This window comes from Hyperoodon ampullatus (assembly GCF_949752795.1).
Source record: "Hyperoodon ampullatus genome assembly, chromosome: 8".
Taxonomy (NCBI): domain Eukaryota; kingdom Metazoa; phylum Chordata; class Mammalia; order Artiodactyla; family Ziphiidae; genus Hyperoodon; species Hyperoodon ampullatus.
In genome coordinates this window covers 11,894,590-11,905,022 of record NC_136921.1, presented here as the reverse complement: position 1 = coordinate 11,905,022, position 10,433 = coordinate 11,894,590, and the positions used below count along the sequence as shown (strand labels likewise).

At 37.0% G+C, this 10,433-nt stretch overlaps 1 protein-coding gene across 5 annotated transcripts in view; it reads left to right on the top strand.

The window, feature by feature from the left end:
* The first annotated feature begins 6,648 nt into the window (after positions 1-6,648).
* MFF (mitochondrial fission factor) overlaps positions 6,649-10,433 on the top strand; it is a 36,664-nt gene continuing 32,879 nt past the window's right edge. For all 5 annotated transcript variants that reach the window (XR_013811055.1, XM_079710476.1, XM_079710474.1 and 2 more), the window contains exons 1-2: positions 6,649-6,856; positions 7,786-7,955. Coding sequence is in view for 4 of the 5 variants with exons in the window: in XM_079710476.1 (XP_079566602.1) it covers positions 6,676-6,856; positions 7,786-7,955 (351 nt within the window). In the remaining variant the exon portion in view is untranslated. The remainder of the gene's footprint in view (positions 6,857-7,785; positions 7,956-10,433) is intronic.

The following is a 10,433-nucleotide window of genomic DNA, read 5'->3' as shown; positions in this document are numbered from 1 at the left end:
TCCGCCCTTCCTTGCGTCACATGACCACAAACCTGCCTCAACTACGGCTCCTGGGCGGGGCCAATCCCGGAAGTTCTCGCGTCTTTCCCCGCCCGCTGCGGGCCTCTCTGGCCCGTGATTTGCCAGGGCGCCTCCGTGCGCTCGGCCAACGGCCTCTGACAGCGCCCACCCGAGCGCCCCGGGAGCCGGCGGGCGGCGGTCCTCGCCAGGGACCTTCAGCGGGCCCAGGGGTAAGTACTGACGTCTTCCCGACCCGGGACCCGCGGCCCGAGCCGGCTGTCGGGCCTAGCGCTGCGGCCCTGACCCTCCATCGATGGAGGGACCCGCTGCGGCCCCGGCCCGTTCGTGGTGTAGTCCTGGCCGGAGGCACGACCCCAGAGCCTCTCGTCTTCAACCTGGGCTTTCCTCCTCCTTAGGGCGTCCTGAGAGCTTCAAGCGCGGTTTGGCTGGTAGTCTTCTCTTATCCTTCTCAGCCAGGGTCCTGGTACCTCTTAGTATGACCTTGAACCCGATGCCTGCCGTTTTTAAAAGTAGTTTTTGGTTTGTTTTGGCTTTACTTTGTGGAAAAGAACGTGTTCGAAAAGAAAGGCCTTTTTGGAAGCCCAGGTACCTTGGCGAGGCCCCAGGGCGGGCGATGTGTAAGCATCCTTGCTCTCAGGTGTGGATGCCCGGAGATGCTCCTAGATTTCATTCCAGGAGCTGGGAAATGGGGAAAGCTCGGATTCCCGTTCCGACAAGCCTCTGACCTTCGTCTGCAGGAGGAGTTCCGCTTATATGGTATTTAGAAGAAAACCCTCGGGTGCGTTCTACAACTTTAGAGCAAGGGGCATTCTCGAGGGAGGAGGATGCTTTCAAAAGTGGTGGCGTCTTTTAGTTGCAGAAGATAAAAGCTTTAGGGCCCTTGTTCCCAAATACAGAACCAGTTGTTTACAGGCCTCTCACCCCACTGAGAGACTTTAACTGAAGGATTTTAAATGTTTTCTCTCCCTAAATGAAAAACATTTGTTTCAGTGTCTGAGATCCCAAAGGAAAAACCCTTAGGAAGATAGATTCAGAAACAATTAGAGCGATTTAGATGTACCTAGTAGTCTCTTGCCCTGTAATTAAATTGTGTGTGGGACCTGCTATCTATTTGGTTTCAAGCACTCGTGAGTTGGTTTTGCTGGGTTTTTCCAAAAGGAAATTGTGTTTTCTATCCCTTCCTGTCTGATAGGGCTGCCTTATTTTATGATTACAAAGTTTAGCTGTTACTGTCCTCCCTTCTTGTGTTGAAACTTGTTTTCTGTGGATTGATAACCTTATTTTAAAATTCGTTAATTTGTATTTTTCCAAGTTTTCAGTGATTTTTCTTTAAAAATTAAAATTAATCCTGGGTTACTACACTGTGATTTTCTAATACACCCATTCTTTAAGTATAGTTGCTTGAAAAGAGAACTGAAACAGGGTGACTGTATAAAAGCCTTGAACTAGGTCCGCATAAGCAACAAACAACCCAACATTTTTTTTGGTAATTGGAGAATTATATAAATCTTTGCAACCACAGTCAATTTGACCCAGGTTGTTTCTGTGACTTCCTGGGCTACTTCTTTGCATCCCAGTGTTCTAATATAGAAAATAAGAAAGTCAGGCTTGAATCATTGTGTCCCCAAATTGGGACACTTCCCACGAGTGGGATGTGACTTGACTTTAGGGGGTTTGCACATGAGTGTTTTTGGTAAGTTATGTTTTTGTTACGTGTCTTTATATATGTACATTAAGTCCATGGTTTAAAAAAGTAATGTAAGGGTATTCCCTAGTGGTCCAGTGGTTAGGACTCAGCACTTTCAAAGCTAGGGTCTTGGGTTCAATCCCTGGTTGCGGAATTAAGATCCCTCAAGCTGCATGGCCAAAAAATAAATAAATAAAATAAAATAGTAATGTAAAATTTCCTTTTAAAATACACTTAAGATTTTTAAAAATTGAGTTAAAGAAAAGATTGAGTATAGCTGAGTGTAAACGTACTGTGTGAGTATGGGAAAAAAAAGCAGGAAGTTGGTAAGTTACTGATGGTTGGGAACCACCGGGCTTAGAAAGTAGAGATATAAGATCATCTATGATTCTGAGAGAGATTTTTGTCTCCTTAGTTATATCACAGAGACTCATGTACTTGTTGCCTAGTAGATTGTAAGTGACAAAATTGCAGTTAATATCTTAACTCCAAATGAGAAATTTATTTTCTTTATTGCCAAAAGATATTAACAAAAATGTCACAGTCTAATGAGGGAGAAAAAAATCAGACTTTGATCTGTTTTACCTAAGCAGAAAAGCCAGTAATTGGAACAGTACAATGTTAAATCTTAGTAGAAAAGTTCCATCTACTTTGTAAGTAGCTCAGATTGGCTACAGGAGAATTTGACTTTTTCCAGAAGTTGTCTTTTCATTGTCCACCTTTGTGATCTAAGTCTGTGATACTTTGCAAACTCAGGGAGTCTTAGAAGATGTTGCTGTAAAATGAAATGTTGAGACCTGTGGGATGTACTAGTGGAAAGTTAATAAGGGTGAAATGTAGTAAATGGAATGTGGAGAATAGCACATTTCAGGGAGATAATATTTTTCTAGCAGTTGCGTCCCTTGTTTATTATTATAAAGTTTCAGTTTATAATGTCCCAAGGCTATACTCCTTTTGAGGTATCTCTTTTCAGTGTTAGTTTTAACTATAAGCTTTTACTGTGCTTCAGATATATACACACAAGTATAAGAAGAGTATCTCATTTAGAATGATGCACAGAAATTGATGAGAGATTGCCTATGGGGACCTAGGTGGTTATAGGATAGGATCTGGTGGGACACTTTATTTTCTTTGTGTGTTCTTTTCTTTTCTTTTCTTTCTTTCTTTTTTTTAAACATCTTTATTGGAGTATAATTGCTTTACAATGTTGTGTTAGTTTCTGCTGTATAAGAAAGTGAATCGGCTCTTCGTATACATATGTCCCCATGTCCCCTCCCTCTTGCATCTTCCTCCCACCCTCCCTATCCCACCCCTCTAGTCACAAAGCATGGAGCTGATCTCCCTGTGCTATGCGGCTGCTTCCCACTAGCTATTTATTTTACATTTGGTAGTGTATATATGTCCATGCCACTTTCTCACCTCATCCCAGCTTACCCTTCCCCCTCCCCGTGCCCTCAAGTCCATTCTCTACGTCTGCATCTTTATTCCTGTCCTGGCCCTAGATTCTTTAGAACCATTTTTCTCTTTTAGATTCCATATACATGTGTTAGCATAAGGTATTTGTTTTTCTTTTTCTGACTTCACTCTGTATGACAGACTCTAGGTCCATCCACCTCACTACGAATAACTCAACTTCATTTCTTTTTATGGCTGAGTAATATTCCATTGTATATATGTGCCACATCTTCTTTATCCATTCATCTGTCGATGGACACTTAGGCTGCTTCCACGTCCTGGCTATTGTAAATAGTGCTGCAATGAACATTGTGGTACATGACTCTTTTTGAATTATGGATTCCTCAGGTATATGCCCAGTAGTGGGATTGCTGGGTCGTATGGTAGTTCTCTTTTTAGTTTTTTAAGGAACCTCCATACTGTTCTCCATAATGGCTGTATCAGTTTACATTCCCACCAACAGTGCAAGAGGGTTCCTTTTTCTCCACACCCTCTCCAGCATTTATTGTTTCTAGATTTTTTGATGGTGGCCATTCTCACTGGTGTGAGGTGATACCTCATTGTAGTTTTGATTTGCATTTCTCTAATGATTAGTGATGTTGAGCATCCTTTCATATGTTTGTTGGCAATCTGTATATCTTCTTTGGAGAAATGTCTATTTAGGTCTTGTGCCCATTTTTGGATTGGGTTGTTTGTTTTTTTGATACTGAGCTGCATGAGCTGCTTGTAAATTTTCGAGATTAATCCTTTGTCGATTGTTTCATTTGCAAATATTTTCTCCCACTATGAGGGTTGTCTTTTCATCTTGTTTATGGTTTCCTTTGCTGTGCAAAAGCTTTTAAGTTTCATTAGGTCCCATTTGTTTATTTTTGGTTTTATTTCCATTCCTCTAGGAGGTGGGTCAAAAAGGATCTTGCTGTGATTTATGTCATAGAGTGTTCTGCCTGTGTTTTCCTGTAAGAGTTTTATAGTTTCTGGCCCTACACCTCTGTGTGTTCTTGTGTACTTTGTACTATGTGCGTGTGTTACTGGTTCAAATTAAATACCAAATTAAAGTTGGGAATGAAATGAAACAAATATGAAATTAAATACTGAATGAAAATAGCTGGATGAAAATTTAGCCAATGCATTTGCTCCTCCTTAATTTGTGTGTATATATATACACTTATATATACACTTATTTATTTACATAAGTATTAAGATTCTTTAAACATAAGTATTTTTCATCAGGTTTGTTTTCCTTTGTTTCAAGTCAGAAGCAATGATTATCTTTTATCTTGCCTTAACTAGTGAATGGCTGTAGGGTTCTGTCTCTAGGCCTAAAATTGGTGGTAAGCTTTTTCATTTTTTCTTTCTTTATTTTACTGTTTTTTTTTAAGGTAAGGTTGTGCATCTTTAGTGACTTGCATTATTTGGAGTATTTCCAGCAGTGAATCCCTGATGGGAGTACATCTAGTTTTTCAGTTAGCTCCTGTTTTTTCTCCCCCAGGGACAAAAGTGGCTCTAAATCCAGCACATGCATATTGAAGCAAGTTAAAGGATTTAATATGAAGCACAGAAACAGATAATGCCAAAAAGCAAGCAATAGTTGGTACACTTTTGTGAGTAAAAATTTTCTTTTGGCTCTATTTTCTTAGTCTTTAAACCATTTGCATGCAAATTCTTAAAATTCACACATTTTGGTAAAGAATAAAGGGTGCAAGTTAGCAGTCATAAGTAACCATTTGTCACGGCTTAGCCCCTTAGCAAACTCTAAGAACTCTCCAAAGCATGTCAGTAAGGTAGAGTTTAAAATGTGTGATATATCTCTGACATGGAGTTTAAGAAATGTCCCAGCTATGGCTTACATTTATACTGTCTTTAATTTTTTATTGACCTGGATTTATATATAATATCTTCTGCTGAAAATGTAGTGTAATTTGGTTTTCAAAGTTGTTTCCTTTTAAAGAAACCATTACTTATACATCAAATATTAGGTTACTTCAAATACATTTTTCTGCCCTTTACATTATTTTCATAATTTTTTCATTTGTACCTAGGCTGAAAAAGAAAAGGATCTTTCCCCCCTTTAGAATATAATAATTAGAGGAGTTTTATGGCAAAATGTTTTCTTCTAATCTGACTTCACATTTGTATATATATTTGAGTAGCTTTTCTTTATCCCGTTTGCAAAATCATAATACAGTGACTATGCTTAAAACAGTCTTTATATTTTTTTGAGGTATAGAATAACTCTTCTTAGGAGAGATTTGAAAATTGATTTTGGTTGAAATCCAAAAATAATTTTAAGTAGATATATACTTTTATTGATAGTTTTCTTATGAAATGAATTGTTGAAATACTGATTTTTATTCTTTCTTTTTTACAGCTGGAAAAGCAGTTTCCGTGTTGTTATGTACACCTCCAAAAAAATTCAGATCTATAGGGGAATTGTTGTGTAAAGTAAAATGAACTACAGGGAGGCAGTATTTTAATAGATATTATAAACGTGTATTTACTGTATTAAAAATGAGTAAAAGAACAAGCAATGACACATCACTAGGAAGGTCAGTGACATTTTATTCAGTTGAGCTGGCATTATAGGTTTGAGACATAGTTCCTTTAAAGCTGATTACCCATAGGCTAATCATGTTCTTTTACACTTCTGTCAGCATTTTGTATCTTGGGGCAACTTCCTTTCTGCTGCATTTCCCTGGAGCATGGACCCTTCTCTGATTTAGGTTTCTCAGTGCATTTGTTCTGTCTTTCCGTTTAAAGGCATGCCATGTTTTTTAAAAATATACATGTAAATATGATACTGAATACAAATTAATAGTGTGAAACTTTAACACTATAGTCCCTCAAAATGAATGCAAACATTAAGGATTTTATTAGTATATATTCTATATGTGGTATTCATTTCATCTCAGTAATCAGATATACATTCAGTAAGTTTTAATTTTTATTTTGTGAAATTCAGGGGGTTGCTTCTTTTTTAGTAAATTTAGAATTAACATTATTTACCTTATGAAGCTGATTTTCGTCATTAAAAGGTTTTATTTTTTCCATGCATGACACGAATTTCTAATATCATTTTTATAAAGTTCTAGCAGCTTCCCTTCATATAATTCATTAGGAAATTTCTATTTAAGTTTTATTTTAGGCATTTTTTGAGTTATGTAAGCAGCATGCATATCTATTTATGCAGAGAGGAAGAGAGTGTATGTGTGTGCACATTCGTCTTGTGGTTATACAATAATTTAAAAAATTTGCTCCTAAGCAATATCCTCAAGGTGCAGTTTCAACTAAGTGAGAAGGTATTATGTTGAGGAAAACATTTTCTTCAGTCTTTTATTTTTCCTTTGTATGTATTCAGTACTCACAAATGAGATGTCTGCTTTGCTCTTTCTAAAAGGTGTTCTAACTTCACTACATAGAAAAGACTGACATTTTAACACTCAGTCATCCCTGTCTTTAAATTTTTTGCCCGCAGAGTGAGTGGGGCAGCATTTCCTTCTCCCAGTGCTGCAGAGATGGCGGAAATTAGTCGAATTCAGTATGAAATGGAATACACCGAAGGTATTAGTCAGCGAATGAGGGTCCCGGAAAAATTAAAGGTAGCACCACCAAATGCTGACCTGGAACAAGGATTCCAAGAAGGAGTTTCAAATGCTAGTGTGATTATGCAGGTTCCAGAGAGAATTGTTGTAGCAGGTATTTTATATTTGTTTATAAAGTTGCCTGATAAATGTATTTTATATATTTTTATGAAAACTTTTGGGATTTTTCAAAATATTACTTAGAAAAGGGGTTGGGAAATGCAACTTTACATTTTCTTCAAAAAGTTTATAAATTGCAATAGTCTGAAATTTCAAATAGTATTTTTTTAATAATTCAACTAATTATTGAGATATAATTTACATACATAAAATAGTGTAATTTTAAAGTGTACAGCCTGATGAGTTTTGACAAATGTATACTCCTACGTAACCTCTTCCACAGTCCAGATATAGAACATATTCATTACCCGCCAAAAGGTTTCTCATTCAGTTCCTACCCCTCAATTCCAGGCAACCATAATCTCCTTTTTATAACCAGAGATCACATTTGTCTTTCCCAGAGTTTCGTATGAATGGACTGATATACTATGTACTCTTGGGTCTGGCTTCTTTTGCTTAGTGTAATGTTTTTGAGATTCTTCCATATTGTTGCTATATCATTTGTTCATACCATTTTATTTCTAATATTCCAGTGTGTGGCTAAACCACAATTTCTTTATACATTCACCTGTTGGTGGACATTTGGGTTGTTTCCTTTTTGGTGCTATTAGGAATAAAGCTGCTATGAAGACATGTGTTTTCATATCTCTTAGGAGTGGAATTGCTAGATCATATTATAAGTTATGACATTTAACTTTATGAAAAGCTGTCAAGCTATTTTTGAAATTGGTTGTACCCTGTTATATTCCCATCAGTGACATATGAGAGTATCATTTGCACCACATCCTTGCCAACACTTTGTATTGTTAGTCTTTTTAATTTTAGCTATTGCTAGTGGGTGTGTAATGGCAAATACATTTTAATAAAACCTATGTCTTTTAAAAATCTCCCTCCTTTCCTTTTTTTTTTTCCCCCTACGCTTAGGAAATAATGAAGACATTGCATTTTCAAGACCAGCAGATCTTGACCTTATACAGTCAACTCCCTTCAAACCTCTGGCACTAAAAACACCACCTCGTGTACTTACACTAAGTGAAAGACCACTAGATTTTCTGGATTTAGAAAAACCTGCTCCAACCCCTCAAAATGAAGAAGTAAGTGCTAGAGTTTTAACATCATCTGTATTTGAAATAATAGAGACAGAAGCAAAAGTTAAAGAGGAGTTAAGAGGCTATAAATCATATCATTGGTAATATGTAATGGAATCCTTTTGCATGGAATGTTGATTACTATAAATTCCAGTTATAAATACCCCAAATAAGATACTATGCTGTTGGGTTTTTTAAATTTAAATATTATATTTCAGGAAAATGACAATTTTGTGGAAATCATTAACATTCATGTGGTCTTGAAGGATGAGCTTTTATGGCTGGGAGTTACACTTTAAGCAATACAGAAAAATTTGGGAAGTTTAGCATGGGAAAAAATTAATGCATCACTTTGTTATAAAAGCAGTCTGGCAAATGGCAAAGAAAGCTCTTTTTTCCCCTTGATACTACCTATTCTCCCTGCTTGCTGAAAAGTTTCTACTGAGTTAGTTACCGTATCGTGTAATGTTAATGGCCTTGTTGACCTAAATATGATAGTATAGACTAATAAGGTGTTAGTCACAAAGTTCAAATCTTGCCTTTGCTATTGATTCAGGGCCCATCTTGTAAGACTCCTTCTCTGTCGTTTCTGTAGTTGCAACTTTTTCATGATAACTTCTAAATTCCTGTGTTGTCATGATGCTAGTATAAAACAGTGTGCAAAGATATGTTTTTATTGATAAGGGAACTGCCCTTGTCTTTCATTTTTCATATAATCCTTTCCTAAGAGGGTAAATCACCCATATAACCTACGGGAGTGCAGTTTCCTAGTACTAGGTATGGCCTTTTCTTAGGTTGGAAGTTTCAGCTGAGGTGACTCAGATACTACACTCCTAGGTGCCAGTTTAGACATTCTAGGTATTTACTCGGTGAAAAGTACTAAATTTGAATGTTCACACGATCAAAAGGCACTAAGGGACTTGCAGAATTGTACTGATATTTATTTAACAGACATTTTTTGAGCTTTTGTGTAAGACACTGTGCAGTGAGACATGGTTCCTTCATAGTGGTCTGAGTGAGGGAAAGACCATTACGGCTGTGAATAATATTGTCTTGGAATGAGGATTCTGCCAGGAGAGAAACCCTCCCTTTGATATTCTTCAGGTTTTGTTTGTCTTCTGATCTTTATGCTCCCACCATTTTAGACACTTGTGCCTACTTGGTGTGAATAACCAACTGAAAACAAGATGAGTACTGTCTCTCAGTAGACCTAGGTTTTAAGCTCATGTGGGGTTTACTCCTGCTGTAATTGATATTTAGTCAAATGTGGTAAATGTCCAAAGTGTATAGCACTGGAGTGAAAAGCTGAGGCTGAGAATTAACCTAATTTTGAAGGCCTACTTTGCTACTTATTAACCACATAACTTTGGGCAAGTTATTTAACAATTCCAAGGCTCATCTCTAAAATAATGATAAGAATAATGCCAACTGCATACGATTATTGAGAGAATTAAATGTAATATGTGTAGTATGTTTAGCACATGTTCTAATTGATGTGAAAAGCTCAATAGGTACAAATATCATTGTTGTGAAAGCATCCTTGTGGCTGAAGATCTGGAGGCATCTTAAGTGTCTATCAAAAGATGAATGGATAAAGAAGCACACACACACACACACAATGGAATACTACTCAGCCATAAAAAAGAATCAAATTTTGCCATTTGCAACAACATGGATGGACTTGGAGGGTATTATGCTAAGTGAAGTAAATCTGAGAATCTAAAAAATACAACTAGTGAGTATAACAAAAAAGAAACAGACTCACAGATATAGAGAACAAATTAGTGGTTACCAGTGGGGAGGGGCAATAGAGGGGTAAGGGTTTAAGAGGTGCAAACTGTTATGTATAAAATAAGCTACAGGGATGTACTGTACAACACAGGGACTATAGCCAGTATTTTATAAAAACTATAAATGGAGTATGACCTTTAAAAATTGTGAATCACTATATTGTACACCTTTAATTTATGTAATATTGTATATCAACTATACTTCAATTAAAGAAAAAAACCATTGGCAGGAGCCAAATCCTGAGATGCAGGAGAGGAGTTTCTGATATTAGTACTAGTTGCCTATTAAGAGGAAAGCAAAGGTGATGATGTGTGCTTCAGTCCATAGAAGGGTCAGGTGACCCTCAAGAGGCAATCAACTAGTGAGCAGAGGAGAAAAGGGAAGGAACCAGAGTTCTGGTAGCTTCTACAAAATGGATTGAAATGGAAGGGTATTAAGGCCCTGAGTGCTGATAACATTGATGATTCATTTGGATGCTACTTAGAATATATCTAGTAAGATTCCCTAAATCATTTATTCTGTAATAATCGTTTTACAGCATATGCCAAGGTTTCTCAACCTCAGCACTATGACATTTTAGACTAGATAGTTCTTTGTTGTGGTGAGGGCTGTCCTTTTGCACTGTAAAATATTTAACAGCATTCTTGAGCTCTATCTACGAGATGCCAATAGCATCCTTCAAGTCATGAAAAT